At 36.4% G+C, this 20,568-nt stretch overlaps 1 protein-coding gene across 1 annotated transcript in view; it reads right to left on the bottom strand.

Annotated features, from left to right (window-relative positions):
- The window catches only part of arap2 (ArfGAP with RhoGAP domain, ankyrin repeat and PH domain 2), a 151,509-nt gene that overhangs the window by 39,425 nt on the left and 91,516 nt on the right, over positions 1–20,568 (bottom strand). The window contains exon 16 of the mRNA XM_087788548.1: positions 9,339–9,483. Within this exon, the coding sequence (XP_087644674.1) occupies positions 9,339–9,483 (145 nt within the window). The remainder of the gene's footprint in view (positions 1–9,338; positions 9,484–20,568) is intronic.

Below are 20,568 nucleotides of genomic sequence, written 5' to 3'. Positions count from 1 at the left end.
AGATTGATTGGATTCATTTAATAGAGGTTAGAGAAACAATAAATACAATATATACGATATGTAGGATAGATACGATACATGTGATAGATACAATATTTAGGAGGCAATAGATACGATTAATAAGATGGATACGATAAATAAGATAGATATGATAAAAAAGATAGATACAATAAATAAGAAGGATAAGATAAATGAGATAGATAAGATATATAGGATGCAATAGATAAAGATAGAATTAACAGTATATACGATAGATACAATATATACAATATATAGGATAGATACGATACATGTGATAGATATGCTATATAGGAGGCAATAGATACGATTAATAAGATAGATACGATAAATAGGATAGATAAGATATATAGGATGCAATAGATAAAATAGATAAAGGTACAATTTACAGTATACACGATAGGTACAATAGATACGATATATAGGAGGCGATTGATACGATAAATAAGACACATGATATACTGGATGCAATAGGACAACAGATATATAGATACAATATATATGTGATGGATACAATAAATACGATATATATAGGATAATATTTATGTGATATATAGATACAATATATATGTGATAGATACAATAAATACGATATACCTGTATATAGGATGATATTATACGATATAGAGGATAGATACAATATATAGGATAGATAGGATAAATAAAATAGATGAAATAAATAAGATGTATACAATATAGAAAAAGGCGATAGATACGATATATAGGACAGATAAGATAAATAAGATAGATGAGATAAATAAGATATATACAATATAGAGGAGGCGATAGATATGATATATATGATAGATACGATTTATAGGATAAATATTATAAATAAGACAGATGAGATTAATCAGATATATACAATTTAGAGGAGGCGATAGATACGATATATATGATAGATACGATATATAGTATAGATAAGATATATAGGATGCAATAGATGCAATAGATCAAATAGATATAGATACGACAAATTAGATATATACGATACATATATGATGGATACACTACATCAAATTAGATATATATGATACATATATGATGGATACACTACATCAAATTAGATATATACGATACATATATGATGGATACACTACATCAAATTAGATATATACGATACATATATGATGGATACACTACCTCAAATAAGATGGGCAGCTGGAGAAGATGCACAAGATAGATGAGATAAATAAGAGAATGTTTGCTAAAGGAGGACAAACACAATAATAATATCATAGAGATCATCCGACAGTGAACACGTCACACTCAGACAGTTTGTCAGATATACATTTTTGTTCGTCTCACTGCCCCGACTCATCAAATGTTTTGGCCTCTTGTGCGCCTGAGTTTGACACCCCTGATGTCCCGGTCACTTTTGAATGCCGTCTGCAGGATCAGTTACGTATCTACACATTTGTACATGAGCCACAGTCAATAGAGCAAAAATAGAGCTATTCATCTTGGTCAGTCTCTCTTTCCTGCGAGTCTGCGCTTCACCCCCTCAGCCCTCCGCAGAGGTCACAGTATCACGCTTTTAATGGTTAACCGCCACGAAGCGCCGGCGCTGGCGCTACAGCGGAGGAGGCTGTAAATGCTGCCGCGAAAGGATGTTTAAGGTGGGATGTCACGGGGGTCACGGCTGCACCAATTCCATCTCTTGGAACATGTCTCAGTGAGAACAGGCGAGACAAGGGTGTTTGCGTGACCCCGATCCTACACCCACTTTCTCCCATCTCGGCAGGTGTGCGGGCGCTTGTTAGTGTCCGTCCCAGAGGGGGAGCGTCGTAGAGGGGTACGGCCATGTGCCGGCCAACTACTATCACAGGGAAGGAAGGCATTGATCCAGGATGAGAGACGCTGCATCCCAGGCGTCCCAGTGGGAGGATGTGAATGAAGAGCGAGAAAGCGACGACAGAGACAACAGTCAAAATGTTGACATTCAGGAGAGTTGAGATGAAACGTACGCGTGCACGTGAGCGTGCGTGAGAGTGACAAGACGTGGAGTGTGTTATGATGAAAAATGGATTTCTGAGGACATGAATATATATGACATTAATAAATAATACTGAGTCGCACTGTTGTCTACAAGGTGAGGCATCAACAATAGAAACACTTTAAAAATAAGTATTTTTTAGAACATTTTTAATGAGCTCTATAAATTCCGATTATTGTTAATATTCACAACAGAGTTTAAGGGCCAGTATATCTTTTTTAGAACTAAAACTTCTTTAAAAATATATATTTTTCTTTTTTTATTTCGAGATTAAAGGCGTTGGAAAAAACTTTATAAGTTAAAAATGTATATATTGTTTTGTTTTTATTACGAGATTAAAGTCATAGGAAAATACTTTATAAATTAAAAATGTATATGTTTTTTTTTTACAAGATTAAAGGCGTAGGAAAATACTTTACGAGTTAAAAATATATATTTTTCTTTTTTTATTTCGAGATTAAAGGCGTTGGAAAAAACTTTATAAGTTAAAAATGTATATATGTTTTTTTATTACGAGATTAAAGGCGTTGGAAAATACTTTATAAGTTAAAAATGTATATATGTTTTTTTATTACGAGATTAAAGTCGTAGGAAAAAAAATTATAAATTAAAAATATGTGTTTATATTATACTACAAGATTTAAGTCGTAGAAAAATACTTTATTACAAAATTAAAGTCGTAGAAAAATACTTTATTACAAGGTTAAAATTGTAGGAAAAAACTTTATAAATCAAAAATATTTGTTTTCATTTTAATACAAGAATAAAGTCATAGGAAATTACTTTATTATGAGGTTAAAGTCATAGGAAAATACTTAAATTATTTTTTATCACTTCCTGATACTTTATTGAAAGTTATCGGTCATGTCACTTGTACTCTTGAAGTGTATAGTTACATTCTGGCAGAGGAATTACTTACTGAAAAATAAAACTAACCAGGGACATGCGGTCAGGGGAGGCAGGTGAGGCAGTGCCTCACGTCTCAATGCGTAAGCCATCACAAACTGCGTTGATACATGCAATTGACATGCGCCGTTTGCAGTACATCTGAATGTCAATATAACGCTCACAGATAAGTTTAATTGCCTTGATTTTCCACGGTCTGACTGATGTCTTTGACCAATAAAGTGTAATGTTTTTAAGGGTCTTATTTAGTTTTGCTGATCGGAAATACAACCGCAGTGAAAAGGCGAAGTTGGAGGCACATGCAAATGAGCCTCCACAAACAACGTCACATCTCCATTGAGGCGTAGAAACCTTTAAAACTAAAGGAAATAAGGTTTAACAACAAAGTAACGGAGGTTTGTTTGAAGGAAAGACACATGGACTTTATCTACAGATAAAATTAAGACCAGAAACGGTTTTAATTTCAATCGTAAAAAAAAGAGATAAGACTAAGAAAAATACAATAGAATATTTAAAAACTACATTTTGGCCTTAAATAAAATATAATTTATTTTTCTCACGCTTAAATTGACCCATTTAATAGCATTTAATATTTATGTTTTCACCATAATGAAAATTTTACTGGTTTGCGTAAATCTAGCCAATCACAGAAGGCCTGACTTATGAATATTGACCAATCAGAAGCAAGAAGAGGCTTGTAAATCTGACACTAAAGGAGTCAGTGCCTCACCAACAACGAACCTCACCGTCACTGAAACTAACATGTTAAGTAGCCACAGCGGACATTTTTCAGAGACTGAAAAGAGCAAAAGGAACAACATCGGTTTTCGTTAATGTTCGACATCGACATTAAAACAATTTCATTTAAAGGAAAGTATTTTTATTTTCCATGAAATATATAAACCTCACATCATTTAAATACCGTGTTGTATGCCGAGTTAATACTCACACATATGTACTAGTTTCTGCTTTCTATCGTCAATGTACTTTTTAATTTGAAGATTACAAAGACTATTTTACTTACATTTCCAAATGATAGTAAGTAAGTAAGTAAGTAATTTATATTTATATAGCGCTTTTTTTCAAGACCAGGGTCACAAAGCGCTTAAACAATCAAAACAATATTCAATAAAGTATATACTTTAAAGGTCAAGAAAAAACTGATAACACAACAGGAGTTCCAGAAAATCAAGGAAAAGCCTGAACAAATAGAAACGTCTTAAGATGTTTCTTAAAGGAGTCAGTACCCTAAAACGGAGAAAGAAAAGTAAGGGAAGGTCGTGAATCCATATCGAAAGACTTCATTTACTCGTGATATTCTTGTAAAATTAAACCTCGGCCACGTGTCAAGTCCAACATTTAATTTGCGTTGGAGTTACCCCAACGTAGTGTTTAGGGTCTCGTGTCACAACGACGGGCCGCCGGCGGGAGTTTCCCATCTACATACTTTAATATTCATGCCCGGCGCAGTCAGGAGGTGAGGAGTCTCTCAGCGCTCGCTGCGAACGCTGCACCGGGTTGGGAGGAAGTGGGGCAGAGTTTCTGGTGAAGTGGAGCGTTCGGTCATTAAGGTGGCGAAGTTTTAGCAAAACAGAAATAATAGCCTTTTGCTGCTGTGACGGCGGCGCACACGACAGGGAGCGCGGCTAAAAATAAGAGGCACAAAAATTTGCATCGTCAGGCAATGTGTGGGAGACGGATTCAAGGTAAAAGTTTCCACATGCTGTTCTTTCAGCGCTCGCTCTACTTTCAGGAGAAATACAAAGTTGTTTAAAAGTCATTTAAAAAAAGCAGGAAAAGTGTGGAAGGAGATGAATGAAAGCAAGAACGGTGAAGCAAACAGTGTAGAGTTGGAAATATATATGTTTTAGAAAGTAGTTTTTCTACTTTTGTTACAGTCACCGTATGTCCTTAAGCAGCCTGGATACGAATACTCCATACTTCAACTGAATATGTGAATATAAATTCCCACATTTAGTCTTAAATCAACACTGAAGTACAAGTGAAAATGCAACTGTTTTCATCTTCAAGATCCACAGTCAAGGTCAATCTGTTGTCGGTCTAATCGAGGCTTCACATTCGAGGCGTATGGAAAAAGGAACGAGTCGCAGTCATTGAAAATGAACTATTGATCTTCCCTGAAGTACCAAGAGTATCAAGAGTGCTCGGGTTAAGTTTCCTTGGGAATCTGAGGAGCCGCCTGTTCTTTTGAATGGAGATGAAAAGAGGCTGAAAGCTCCATCGGAAAGTCTCGGGGAAAAAAAAAACAATGAATGTCAAGTCGTAAGAATGGCTGATGATCAAATGTAAACCTGGTGTAAACAGTCTTCAAGTGAGTTCATCCAAAATTAAAATGAAAAAGTTAATGATACTCATGATAAGTCATGGCCACAAAATAATTATAATGATAATTGTAATCTAGTAATCCATAAATGGCAGTATAAACTGCAATATCATCACCCAGTTCATGGCTGTAACTTGGCTTTTGACCCGAAATGCCAGGTTCGAGACCCGGCTGTTTATTGACAGTTTTACGTTATTGCTTTTTAATACAATTGTGATGTAGCAATTCATATAGTCTCAAAAAGGGCGAAATGGCAGTAATGAGTGAAAAAAAGGAAACAACAGAGTCCAGCAGCTTTTAAAGCTGATGTTTGGAGTCATTTTGTCTTTAAAACAAAGTTTAAAGTAAAAAAAATGAAACACTAACAGATACTGGATATTACATATCGCTCCTTGTTGTTTGTTTATGCACTTCATTGTTAATAGAATATATATATATAATATTTGTTGTTAATATTTTGAGAAGCACTTTCCTACAAACACTTTCACATTTGATTAGAGAAAATCAGAAAAAAATGGTTTAAAAAATGTAGATGTTTTTAAGTGTCTTTTTGGACGAAGATGAACAGAACTGAGCTCCAGTCGCTACATCAAAATGAACAAACATTTTTGTCTATAACTCAAAAAACAGATTACTCCTAATCCTAACATCCCAGTTGACATGAGGTTGAGTAGAACATGAGCGAAATTTGAATTTTGGTTGAATTATCACTTTCAGTTCGAACTTCTGTTTTAGCAACAGTAAAATAATTGGTATTTCTTTCTTATAATTAAATGAACATTGAAAATAGTATTATTTAATTAAGAAGGTAGATCAAGGGTGTCAAACTCGATCACACAATGACCAAATAAATTGAGACCCGTAGGTCAAATAAAATGTATATTTATTAACTGTCTGTAGTAATTAGTAGTAAGTACTATTGTAATTCCCCGAGCATCTTCCTGTTATTCATCCTACTTCCATTTTTGGCACTTTTCACGCCCCACACATCAAAATGTGCAACTTGATTGGACTTGCACTGCTATTATATTTCTCAACAGAATGTACGTTTTTCAAACATCTCCTGCTCTAAAATGTGTTCACGTAGAAACACCATTAAAACTTTAAAATGTAGATAAAATGTAGATAAAAATTATCAACGTGGGATTTGACTCTTTTGTAGCTTTCATAGTTTTTTCGTCACGGGGAAAAGCTCACAGCCCACTCTCGATGTTTTCTCCGACGGGGAACTGTCTAGTACTTTATTGTCATTCAAGTATCCAGGGTGTATACAGAACAAAACGACGCTGCATATTTCTCAGACAAAGTAAGGTTTAGTGCAGAGTTTAAACATATATATCTACAGTATATATGAGCCGAGCAATAAATAATTTGCCACAGCATTTTGAAATTTTAGACCGATGTACAGCCGTACCACCCAGAAGTCATTTATCTGCTACTGGTTTAGGGATTGGTTTGAGTGATGCAACAGGAAGTACAATCGTGATATTGTCTTTTGTGAACTCAATCTCAATCATCTCTTTGTTTGCCGTCCTCTTCCTTTCCTTCAACATCACTGACTCATAATGAAGTCTCTTTATAATTGTAATAATATAATAGTTGACTGCTCCTTATCTTATCTTAAACATCTCTACACGTCACCAACATTACAGCAATATACGGGGAGTTTAGGGACACGTCACCAGACACTTATAGACTCAGGGACTCGTACATTCCTCGTGCGATGAGACTCTATAACTCTGAGTTTGGGCGCAGGAACAGAGTGAAGGGATGATGTATTGTATTTTAATCTCTGTATCCTTTTCTTTGTGTCATTTCATTTGATCTATCGTCTTTATATTTGCACTTTGTCATCCCTTGCTCTTTGTTAATTTGCACGTTGTTCTTATTCTTCTTTCTATGAAACTATCATCTCAAAAACAAATTTTCAGAGGGATTAACAAGTCCATCCATCCATCCATCCATCCATCCATCCATCCATCCATCCATCCATCCATCCATCCATCCATCCATCCATCCATCCATCCATCCATCCATCCATCCATCCATCCATCCATCCATCCATCCATCCATCCAAAATATACTCGGCTGGAAGCTATCAAATATCTTTCTAAATTAATTTTCAAAAAAATACAATAAATTTATCAAGTATTAGGATAGCCCAGTTTGTAGTTTATAACATTCTCATTCATCTGTAACATTACAGAATACTTCATAATGCCTTTTACAGATAATATGTCTAAGGTCACAACTGAAACAGAAAAATAAAGAAACAATCAAAACAACTTCCTTTACTTTTTAGTATTTATTCCAATAAAAAATAACAAACATGGCCTTTAAATGATTGGTGTGTCTTAGCATCAAAATACTTGATGTGAAGCAATATCGTGAATAATTAAGTTGAAATCCTACGTAACTTATCATGAACTTTGGCAACAAAGCGAGACAGGAAAACATGTTGAGTTATTATTGTTAGTGTTGTTGCTTTATCTGTCACTTTTGTCACCAGGCACCGTCACTGACCCGCTTGCTGGTGTTGAGAGAAAAACATTCCCGTTTCCTCAGTTAAATGCAAGTGTGTGTGCATGTGTGTGTACGGGGGTGACTAAGTGAGACTATTATGATACGCCGCTGCTTAAATTGGGGAGTAGTTAGCATAAAAAGGATCAAGCTGTTGTTGAATGCCATTTCCACCAAAGGAGCACATTTGAAGCCACGTAAATAGACACTAAAGTCTTTTCATTTAAAAACATGGAATAGTTTTCTTTTCGTTTCTGTTAAAGGGGTCGCATTCTGCTCATTTTACTTACGTTACTTATGCTAACTTTCTTCCGATTAAATACTAATGGTGGACAATTAGAATCTAATTTGCATATATCTATATAGATATATAAATATATCCATCCATCCATCCATGCATCCATCCATCCATCTATTTATCCATCTGTCTATCTATATATAGTCTTTTTTTAACCTCTGAAATAACCTTTTATTTTAATTCAAAGTTATTAAAAAGTCCTGGCCACAAAATAATTATAATGATAATTTTAATCTAGTAATCCATAAATGGCAGTATAAACTACAATATCATCACCCAGTTCATGGCTGTAACTTGGATTTTGACCCGAAATGCCAGGTTCGAGACCCGGCTGTTTATTGACAGTTTTATGTTATTGCTTTTTAATACAATTGTGATGTAGCAATTTATATAGTCTCAAAAAGGGCGAAATGGCAGTTATGAGTGAACAAAAGGAAACACCAGAGTCCAGCAGCTTTTAAAGCTGATGTTTGGAGTCTATTTGTCTTTAAAACAAAGTTTAAAGTAAAAAAAATGAAACACTAACAGATACTGGATAATACATATCGCTCCTTGTTGTTTGTTTATGCACTTCATTGTTAATAGAATATATATATATATATAATATTTGTTGTTAATATTTTGAGAAGCACTTTCCTACAAACACTTTCACATTTGATTAGAGAAAATCAGAAAAAAAATGTTCTTTAAAATAAACAATACATCGTTGTTTCTACAGTATCACAATATATTGCAATATATAGTCGCAATATATCGTAACGTCGCTCATGTATGTCGGTAATTTAACCTCCGACCACTGTTTTAGTCGACCAAAGAAACTAGTTATTGTTACTTTGTATTTATCATTAGTTGTCGAGTTGTAAAACAAGCGACTTGGTTTTGAACGGTGTGATGAGTAATAAATATCTATTAGTAAAATAAATTTCGTCATCAGGGCAGTGTAACATTTCATCACCAGAGCAGACAAGACATGTGTAAGTGCATTATGAGGTCCACGTGTGTGTGTATGTGTGCATTATGAGGTCTACATGTGTGTGTGTGTGTCTGCAGCACACGGAGAGTATAAATAATGTCTTCAGGATGTAAATGAGGTGTTTAAAAAGGGCGTGGGTTTTGCGGGCGCTGCATTAGCTCGTAATGAGTCAATGAAAATGCTGATTGAGGGAATGATGGTCCAATAACATTGATGGATCGTGTGTTAATATGTGGACAAATACTCGGGGGGTGCGGCGTCGCATCGTAATGAGTGGTCTCACCCCACCGCCGTCATGGTCTCCGTGCTGCTGACGGCCATGCTGACCACTTCAGTGACGTCCAGTCGGCCCAGAGGTGAAGGACTCCTGTCGCTGTCGTAGTAGCTCAAGGAGCCTCCCTCGAGGGTGCACCAGCGACGCATCAGGTCTGAGAGGAGGAGCGACAGGAACGAGAGTCATTTACAACCTTATTATTATCAATGTAGATGGAAAAAATACTGCTATACACTACTATGACTTCTACTATATTTATATACATTAAATTAAAAATAGTTAAACCACTTCTTATTCTTTACATTCTTCTCAGACATAAACATTTTTCAAAATTACATTTTATTTTTAAATCCTATAAATCAATTGTCAAATTGGGATTTTGATCAGTTTTCCTTCAGCTTTGAGTTCAAGTCAATACTTTTTAGGAATTTTAATACAATTTGAAATTAAATTCAGGACAAAATTACCAATACGAATTAAGAAAAGCATGATTTAGAATTTTAAAAATCAACGAAATACACTGAGCCTCGTACACGATGCCTGGTTACGCTTTCAGCAAAGTACAAAGTTGGTTTGACAGAGAATTTAAATAAAACATCTTAGTGACGTAGATGAAGCTAAACTGAAGCTACTTCACTGACGACGAGTCTTCGGAGCAGATACTGACGTAAAATAAAAATGTCGTGAAACCTCCGTTGCCACATATCACATGCATTTTTTAAAGGAAAGTAATGGAAAACATATGATGTAAATACATCGAATACAAATCATGAGTCATGACAAATTGAAACAATAATCATAATCAAAAAATATGAAATAATACATATACTTTATAAATCATTTAACATGTTTTTGAAGCCTATTTTTACATATAAACACCTCTTTAACTCAACTCTCCACTAGAATCAAACACTGTCTCCGTGTTTAACACTGAGAAGCTCAAGAGGATTCTTCTGAACATCAACAACATTAAAGGAGAACAATATGAGTCTTGGAAGCAGAAGTCCATCACATTATCAAGATCCAGCGTTTGGCATTTTGATAAAATTGACTTTTGTTCCGCCAGTGTGAGGAAAAATTGATTAGATGCTGCAGCTTCAGTGATTAGTTTGTGAATAATTAGTGTCCCTCAAACCCTATTAAACACAGCTAATGACTCACAACAAGCTCCGAGAGCACTGCTGAGAAAGCCTTTCAAAGTTTGCTGATGAAGCTCCTGGTGCTTTTGTACGCACGCGTGCAGACGGACGAGACATTAGTTAAAGTTTTGTTTCGTCATTCTAGATTCATCCAAAGCTAGGTTAAAAGAAACACCTTTTTTATTGATGAAGCTTCATGATGCACTCAATGGCACTTTCTGCTCTTTAATATTCCGCTTCCTCCAACTAATTTAATGAAACTAAACTGCTTTGCAGTACACTGCAAGACAGTGCACTTACTCACGAAGTGCGCACTGAGAAGGTAGTACTGTCTCAAATCAAACTCTGCTGCTACACACTTACAGGAAATGACTCGACAGCTTCTTCTTCTACTACTTTTTGACACTGATTGAAACCTGTCGTTGAAACACTATCACTGACACTTGACAACACTTTTTACCAATTTTAACAAATTATTAAATTGTGTTTCATTGTGTTATTGTTGTTGTTTTGTGGGAAAATAAGTGTTCAGTCTTCAGTGACGAAGGTCGTTGATGAAGGTCGTTGAAGGTGGAAAGTGTCCACACTACACACACTATACACACTAAATTTTCTGGTGGTTTGAGTGAACAAATTGAGTGCTCATTGCGCACTACATTTTCACACACTGCTTAATTGGGACGCACTTGTGCACTCAAAGTGTAAATGCAGAAGTGTGCGATTTGGGACACAGTCAGTGTCTTTGTTTTGAAAGACACTGGCTGTTTTTTTATTCTATTCTATTTAGATCTTTCTTTTCATTTTATTATTCTATTTCTGGGTGTCTTTTTTTATTTTTTATTTTTTTATTTGAGGTATTGCGCTTGCTGTTGTTTAAATTGAATTTCCCCTCACGGGACAAATAAAGGATTTCTGATCTGATCTGAAAGACCACTAGATGTCACTCACTGCTTCATAATCCTTGCCTCTGATCTAATAATTCAATAAAACCCATAGTTTATTTAACTTACAGTGACATCTAGTGGCATTTTAAAATGACACAACGACACTGTATCATGATACCTCATCGGCTGTTTCATGAAGCCCCATCAACACCATCACTAATATTTCTTTGTAAAAAATGTTAAGGTCTGAACCTCTCATTGTATATTTCTTCATTTGCTGCCGTACAGACACTGACGATGACGAGAGTGTGCGAACAGGAACATGTCAATCACAGTCAGCAAACCTGATCTGAGTGGAACATCTCTTTCATGATGTAACCAAGTTCATTAAAAAAAAGAGAAAAAAAAAACACCTAATTTTCTATTTTCAAAGTCATTGTGCCATCTGCTTTTTTATGCTCTTCCTCCAGCTCCCTCGCTCCAGCCGACGCCTGCAAACTTTCCACTGTTTCATCTCATGAATATGCTAATTGTACATCCTTCTGCCACCGTTGTGTGATGTTTCTGAAGAAACAGATATAGTTCCAATAAAAAAAAGTAAAAAAAAAAAAGAAAAAGGAAGTGTCTACAACTGGCTGTTTAAAGTAAAAGGGGATGTGATAAGAATAAGAAAAGAGAATGTCAGTTTCTCTTTCCACACAGCGAACGTCTCCGCCTCGACTCCCTTTTCATGCCAGAATAAATGACTTGGACATGACAAACAGTTTTCTAAAAACACTGACAAAGTGACTCCAATCGTCTTGCTCAGCGTGGCATTTAAAAAACTCGTGACCCCACTTCTCTTCCAGCGGAAATAATTCCCGCCGACTAACAATAAGATCCGAATCAGCCATGCATGGGCAGCTTTGTGTTTATGTGCGAGACGGAGAATGTGTGGGAGAGATATTCGAGTCGAGGTAGCTGTCAATCCAGTCAATCTGACAGGACACGCTGTTGTCGTGGCGACAGGAAAAGATCAGACTGCACTTTACCGCAGGAAACAACGTCGATCTGAACGCCGGCAGTTTTCTTGAAAATGTCACATCTCTCATTCAAGGTTTGGAGCATAAAAGGTTTGGATAAAAGCTTGATGGTCTTAATTTAGTCTCCTTCCATCCAGTCCTCGCACTAACTGGGTAATAACTGAGCAGTTTGCTATCACACAGTCATCCTTCAAGAGCCACAGCATATTTCCAAAATGAAGTTAATGGACATCATGAGATGCTAAAATTATTTTCTGGGCTTCTTCAAAGATATGACTCTCTACATGGAATTCAAAGGCTGGATGTCAAAATGGTTCTGAAACTTATATTGGGATCTGTTTGGATCCATGAAACACAATTATAGCATTCGCTTTGTCAGTTGTATTTATGAAGCTTCATGAAACAGTGTCCTCAAATCTTTCCTCTAGATGTCACTCTCTGCTCAGTAATCTATTGCTTTGAACAGATATTCTATTGAAACCTCACATCTTTTTTAAACTGAGGACGCCACCTACTGACCACTAATTATATGACACCGTTTCAAGTAGGACCTGATGGTTCAATAGAGTTCTTGCATCCGTTTCCAGCAAAACTGAGCGACATCAGAGAGGAGCTGCCGGCGCGTCGTGATATCAGCAAATCAATAATAAATCCTACTCCTTGTACACGCACACACATTATAAATGACCTGACGCTAACAACTTAGCTCATTAGCATACGGTGAACACGGACAGGTTTACACTTGTTTGGAAGTTCACGATCTTATAAGAAAACAGTATAAGAGCGACGGCAAGACGTGTCACCATAGCAACCGAGCCTAGCGAGCTGCGCCGCACAGTTCACTGACGGACGGAGACGTAAACAACAACGAGACATAGAAGTACAAATTGACAACTTTACAGAACGTGACACTGATTGGTCGACGTGCACATCTAAGAAATGCTTGATTTTATTTAAATTATCGCACAATTACAGTTTAAATGCTTGATTTGGGGGATTTATAAAGTAAAATAAAAATATATTGGATATACAAACTTGAATAGAAACAATTACTAGTTCATTGTTAACAATATTTTAAAGTAACTTCTGTATAAATTTGCATTATTTAAAAACAGCTGCTGTGCCAAAAACAGGTTCTGGTGGATGTTAGTCGTTGAAATAGCAGAACAATAATATAAGTTAAAAACTAAATATGAGATTAACTCAGAAAAGTTGTGATGACAAGATTTGTATTTCCTGCTCGAACATGTTACTCTGTGGCTCACATGTTTCATTCAGAGTCGACCCCATTCAGCTATTGTACCACTAGTTCCCCCTAAGTGTGCTGATTTCCTTTGGATCCCTAGAAGGTCTTTCTGCAAGAACCCCTCGTTTTCCACTGCGAAAATAAGCGACTGAAACCCAGCTTTGTTTGTGGTTGAGCGTCGTCTTAGTGGGTGGGACAGCCCCGGTCTCCGAGGCGATACAATAGCTGCAACAATAGCCGCTGATTCACAATCAAGCAGCTGCGACCGTAGCCAGCTGTTCCCGCACACTGCACTAGCCTTGTGGCCCAGCCGCTCTCCACGGGAGGCTGCAACCAGCCGCTGGAGACACACCAGCGGAAGCCAACTGTATCAGACGCCTTCAACGACGAAAATGGGGCAATTAGTAAAGCAACAAAACTCCCATAACGGAGGCACGGGGAGATGTTTTAATGTCCTGCTTTTTCTATATTAGTCGTCTATTTTCCTCGCCTCATCTTTCGCTTCGGTAACACCTGATATAAGTTGACAGCATCACTTAAGGTGAGAGGACCGATTCCATCTTCTTCTGTTTGTAACAGACTGATCTGAAAGAACCTGTATGAAGCTGAGGACGTTTTAAACCATGGGTGGTCAATTACAGTACAATTCCCATTGGGCCACATTATATTCTGTGACTGATGTACGGGGCCGTCCTCAAAAAGAAACCAACATTTGAAAAAAAAAGTTTTTTATTATATTTTATTAAAAATCTTCAGTACCGAATTAGATCAGAATGATGCATGACACTTTGATAAGCATTAAATGATAATCTTTTCAATGATTTAATTCAGTCATTTCTATATTTAAAGGTTCCATTTTTTGTATATAATAATATATTTTAATATTTTTTGTTTTCTAAAAAGGTAAAACTTTAAATTCCATATTCATTATGATGAGCTGAGATGAGCTTCTCTATTATAAAAGCTCATCTCAGTCCCTTCATCTGTCGACGCTGGCTCGTGTACACATTAGGGTCGTTTGTCACCGACTCAACAACAGATGAGTCTTTTTTTTTTCTTTTTTTTTTAAACATTTCTAAATCTGCACCAACTAACTTTCTCTGCCTGTAAATTCATTTGAGAAGTTTGAGAACTCTTCCCAGAGTCCCGCTTGACTACCGACTCTAAATTCAATCTAAATCCCAAAACAGCAGATAGCGCTTCACTCCATCACCCCTCCCAACAGGCTAATATTTCAACTCTTCGCTGCCAATCCCAGCAGCCGACTAAAATATGTATAATGAAGACATCTGCCGGGCAGCTTGTCAGGGGGTCTGGAAATGGAGGTTCGGGAGCTGAAGGGATATGAACAAGCTGTGCCTGAAATACCCCCACGCTCCATTCCGTCAAGGCTGATACGGCGTAGATGGAGGTGTAGTTAAAGGCTATATATTTCTACGCTTTGCAAAGAAATAACAAAAATATACATTCAATTTCCGGAGTGATTACATGTTATTAACTCAAAAATGTAATCTCAAGCTCAATATTTGAATTATATAGTCAACTGTATTGAGGTTATGGTCATCATCAGACTGGAATAAGCGATTTGCAAAAGTCCATTTTGGGCAGTAATTACAACCTCAGGTCATCGGGAATAAATGTGTTTTTTTTTACCAGTGTCCTGACAAGCCTGAGTGGTGAGAAATCGCTGAAAAACATCTGAAATTTTAGCTTATCGAGAGAATGTGAAGACAAGAGTTTAGTTTAACTGCGGATAACAGACCACACGGTCACATCTATTTACCCCCAGAGGGAACCAATGAGGATCTTAGCCCAGATGTGTTAGTGACAATAAAAAGGCTGGTAAAGTATGGAAGGAAATGTGGCCTAAATCGCACACTTCTGCACTTACACTTCATATTTTGAGTGCACAAGTGCGTCCCGATGACCAGTGTGTGAAAATGTAGTGCGCAATGAGCACTTAGACGGCCAGAAAATTGAGTGTGGATAGATGGACACTTTCCACCCTCAACGACCTCCAAATTAGTGACATAGATTAAGCTAAACTGAAGCTAAACTGAAGCTAAACTGAAGCTAAACTGAAGCTACGTCACTTCAGAGCAGATACCGACGTAAATGTCTCGAGAAAACACAAATTTTACCACAAAACAACACAAAAAACAGTAATAACACAGTGAAACACAACTTAATAACTTGTTTTATTGGTGAAAAGTTGTCAGTGATATTGTTTCAACGACTTGTTCAAATCAGTGTTAAATAGTAGTAGAAGAAGAAGCTGTCGTATAATTTCTATTAAGTGTGTCGTGACAGTGACAGTGTTTGGTTTTAGACAGTATTCACTGTCGAAAAATGAGCACGCCGCTGTCTTACAGTGTACTGTAAAGCAGTGCACTTAGAGAACAGTGCAATTTGAGCAACAGCATTTGTATATAAGATATGGACATAATATTTACAGCATGAAAATCTATCTTTAATTAAAAAAACATTTCATCTCTATTTTTTTTATGTAAAAAGAAAAATAGGTCAGTTTTTAAAAAAAAAAAACAATGTTAATCAAATAAAATGTAAAAAATATAATCTAAAATAATCATGGAAGCAAATATCTTATATTGTAATAATAGTTAACTGTAGAAGTTAGCGTGCTAAGCTAATGTAATAGAATGGACCTGCAGCTACTGACGTCATCACATCTTTGAGCGTCTATTGTTGTGTTTAAGTTAGTTATGGAAAATCACCAATGATGTATTTAAGTACTGAAACGAGGTACCACTTGAATTTGCTTCCAGTTGGTACTCGGCTCTACTGTTCGGTCTTAATGCTCAAAAATCATTTTTAATTTCCAATTATTCCCGGTTATTAAGTCGTGAACAAGTTTGATGGCATGTACAAAAAAAATAGGTCAGTGTCGACAAAACAATATTAACAAAATAAAATTTACAAAATCCAATCTTAAATAATCATGGAAGCAAATGTCTTTGAATATTATTTTTTAGCAAAATGTTAAAATTATCAAAATAAAATCCGATTTGGAATTTGAAAAACCATCAGATTTGAAGCAATTTTATATATTTTTTACACCGCCTTTCTTTTGACAAACAATTGTTACTACTCAATATATTTTCAACATTGAATTTAATACTGGATTTTTTTCTACTTTGAAAAAAGAATGACGCTACAGTGTTATTAACTTTAAAAAAGCTTCAACAAACAAAACATTTACTGGAACCAGAAGGTATTCACAGCCATTTTCCTAACCTTTTTATATTTAATCTTTGTGATAAAATAAAATAAAAAAGTGAGGACATTTTATTTAATCCCATTTTTTTATATTATTATTGAACAAAAATAAAAAAGTACTGAGAGTGGCAGGAGGTGGAGAACTCGTTGGGATTAAAAGGAAGATGAACTGAACCGAAGGTAAATACCTGCTCCGGAGTACTGTCGACCACACACTGGGTCAAGGGTACAACTCTCAGCAGGACATCCACCCAAAGCACACATATCAACAGAGGAGCTTCAGGACGAGTCTGCGATCGTCCTTGAGTGGTTCAGACTTGAGAATGACTGCGGCGTCGACGCTCCCGTTTTTTACCGAATGAAGCTCAAGAGAAGTTACTTTGACTTTTATAAAAATAAAAATGATAAAATAATAATAAATATATTAATAATAGAGAAGCGTAGCAAACTTCTGGAATCAATTAATAACACTTCAGACCTGTATATAAGATGTAAGACACTTTCAAATTGTAATAAGTAAAGTACACAAATAATATTTTGACATGAAATTTTCAGTTTCTTGTTTTAATAGCAGATTGGGGGAACATATTGGTCTGCTGTGTTTTCATTTTTATTCTCCTTTAAAGCAGGTCTATGCGATTTGAAGTGGAGCGACCCCAGTGGACTACAGTGGTAGTGTTTAGCCCGACGTGAGATCACATTTCCCATGAGCACTCACTAAACGTCGCAAAAGTTGCCATGTGCCGAATTGTAGCAGTTGATAAATGTTCTGTTTCCAGACTTCCATTGATGAATGAAGGATGGATATGATGAGGATTGTGGATAATGAATGATGATATGTGTTACGACTGCTTTGTAAATAACATAACTTTGTTTCCCCCCCCCTCCCCCCCCACAACCAGCTGATATGTAGCATGTTCACACCATCCCCAAGAACTTTTAAAGTGAATATAAAAATAACACAAAACACCTGAAGACACGGTATATCAGTCGTTCAACTAGTTTTAAGTTGATGTGTCATCACATGTTATTTTAGTAGAAAAATATCAAGGTACCCAAAACTACCCAAGTATTTTTCTGGTCGTCACAAGTTCATGCTGTCAGCCAATAACCCTGTAATAACCTCGTCCATCCTCCCGCTTAAGATCATCTTCAGATCAATATCACATTTCAGATGTAATTTTCATGTGTTTTTTATAATTAAAGTTAGCCATCTGTTCCGAACCCTCAGTGAAGTTGGCACAGAACTCGCACCAGTGCTACGAACTACATTTCCAAACAGAAAATAAGAGAGCGCCGCATCAACACTGTGACGTTAAGATGTTCCCGAACGATTGGGTGATGGATGATACCGAATGATGATGATGACTATATGGACAGAAAAAGAAGGTTAACATTTTTTTTCATTTATTCTGCTTTCAAATGTCCACCAATTATGGAATAAACTAATTGAAGGATCTAATAGGAGTTATATTAGGCACTGAAATAAAGAGGGTTTAATCATCTTAAGGACTAAAATTGATTAATTAAGTGTAGTGCAATCCGATGCAATGTCGAAACTGTACTCAGGAAATTAGCGAAAAGAAAATAATAATTATGATTTTTCAAAACTGTTGGAGGTGCAAATAAGTATACATGAGCTGTTGGTTACCTTTCACAATACGACTCAAAACCCAAATTAAATCACTATGAGAATAAAATGCTGGGTTGTTTTTGTTTTTTTTACAAAATTATTTACCTTCAGCAAACCATAGGGACGTTGAGTCTAAAGTCCGATCAGAGAGAGATGGAGCGCTCAACATTCAACTTGTGACAGCCAGTGACGGCCAGAAGGGGGTTAAACTCATACATTTGTATAGAAGAAAACAACGATCTGGTGTGAAGGACACAAGGAGTTGGGGTTATACCAAATTTCCCGGATTCAATCGTTCTTAAGGAGGGAGGAAGGACGGCTCTTAAGAAGGAGTGCCGGGTGTTTCCCGGACGTGTTCTTAACTGTCTTTCCTAGGAGAACCTTAAGATCAAGCCAAAGAAGCTTTGTAAGAAGCTCCGAGTGGATTTTCGTTTTTTGATTTTTTTTGTCACTGGACCCTCTCGGAGTTCAGTTAAATACGTTTCTTTATATCTGTGAAATACCACAGGGATGTTTTTTAATGTGTAGTTGTTAGAAAGTCTTGAATTTGTTTTTCTTGGTTTATTGGATGGAAAACCATTAAGTAAAAGGGAGTTTCCTCATAAAATTCCAATGCCCTTGAATGCATCATCGGCTTATCGATGCAGCTAAAGTTGGGACGTGTTTCTTCTGGTCTCATATTATTATATATGTTGATTTATTTCAGTGTGTGAATGCAAAAGGTTGAGTTTAATTTTGTTTTACAGATTAATTTGAATCACAAATGTCACTTAATGTTTAACAGTTTAGTCATAGTAATGCTATTAACTCAAAGTTGCAGATGTATGTTGAAAACTTTAAACGTTAAATTCAATAAAATGTTTTTCTTAATTGACGATTGTTTTACTTATTTGGAAATATGGAGGATATAAATGTCTCTGACACTGAGAAATTGCGCACTAAGGAGGCTGTTAAGAGTTCGGTCAGCTCCAAGATCTTCTTAAGCTAAGAGCAACTATGAGAAACACATCCTTCTTTAACAAGGTTCTTAAGACTGTCCAAAGATCATTGAAGCACTTAAGAACTTCTTATCCAATCAGGAATACCTGACAATGTAAGTTTCTAAATAAGTTTTCTGTTTCCGTTGCAAAGAGTTTGGACATGGGGTCGGATAAAGAATCATTTACGATTCATAATCTTTGCCAAGTAGGCGTGACTTGAGATGATGGTTATACAAGCTATGGCTGGTTTTATTTATGTACACCTCTTGCAATATATCCCTCCCTTTAGGATGCCAACATCCGCTCAACAATCGCCGACATTCAAATGTATCCTCAATGTCAACCCTGAACAGGCTTTTCATCCAGTTCATTCTCAAAATCCTTAAATCCATCAGCTCAGACGTCAATGGAGTTGACATCAGACAGGAACGGAAAAAAAAAGACTGAATGGAAGAGTGCTTTTATTAAGCCCTGAGCATAGCCTATGAATTATTAAGAACTGGGGTGTATCTATAGACCATCAAACCATTAGCCTGCAAGCCAAAGGCATCCTGGAGTACATTCAAAAATACCTCATGCCTCGACACTCATGAGTCCTCACAGCGCTTTGTTGTGATTGAAGAAGTTGGGAAAGCATCGCGTCCAAAGCCCAGCCCCCCGCATGAATATTTCAAAAGCTGCAGCGGAAGTTAAAGTGCCATTAAAGCACAAAAGCAAAACTTGCACGCCTTTCCATAATAGATGAACCAGCAAGGTGTTTTATCAGGCGAACTATTAGGAGCACTTTGAGGCCTTCCGATGGTGCCGGTCAAACTGGTTCACGACTTAACAACCGGGAATGAAAACATCAATAAATAACCTTGGAAATTAAAAATGTATGGCCGGAAATTGGTTTTGGGTCATTAGACAAAAATGGATATTTAAACATTTTTGAGCATTAACCGGAACAATGAAAAACATTTTGTCCGGAGACGATCTTTTAATAGAAAGTTATGTTGTTGTGTAGAGATGCTTGGTGTATTTCTGTACTTCTGTGGTAAAGACTGAACAGTACAGTCAAGTACCAACAGGACGCAAACTCAAGCGGTACCTCGTTTC

Source organism: Callionymus lyra, chromosome 4 (genome assembly GCF_982586985.1).
Source record: "Callionymus lyra chromosome 4, fCalLyr1.hap1.1, whole genome shotgun sequence".
NCBI lineage: Eukaryota > Metazoa > Chordata > Actinopteri > Syngnathiformes > Callionymidae > Callionymus > Callionymus lyra.
Note: the sequence above shows the minus strand (reverse complement) of the source record. Positions and strands in the feature narration are given on the sequence as shown.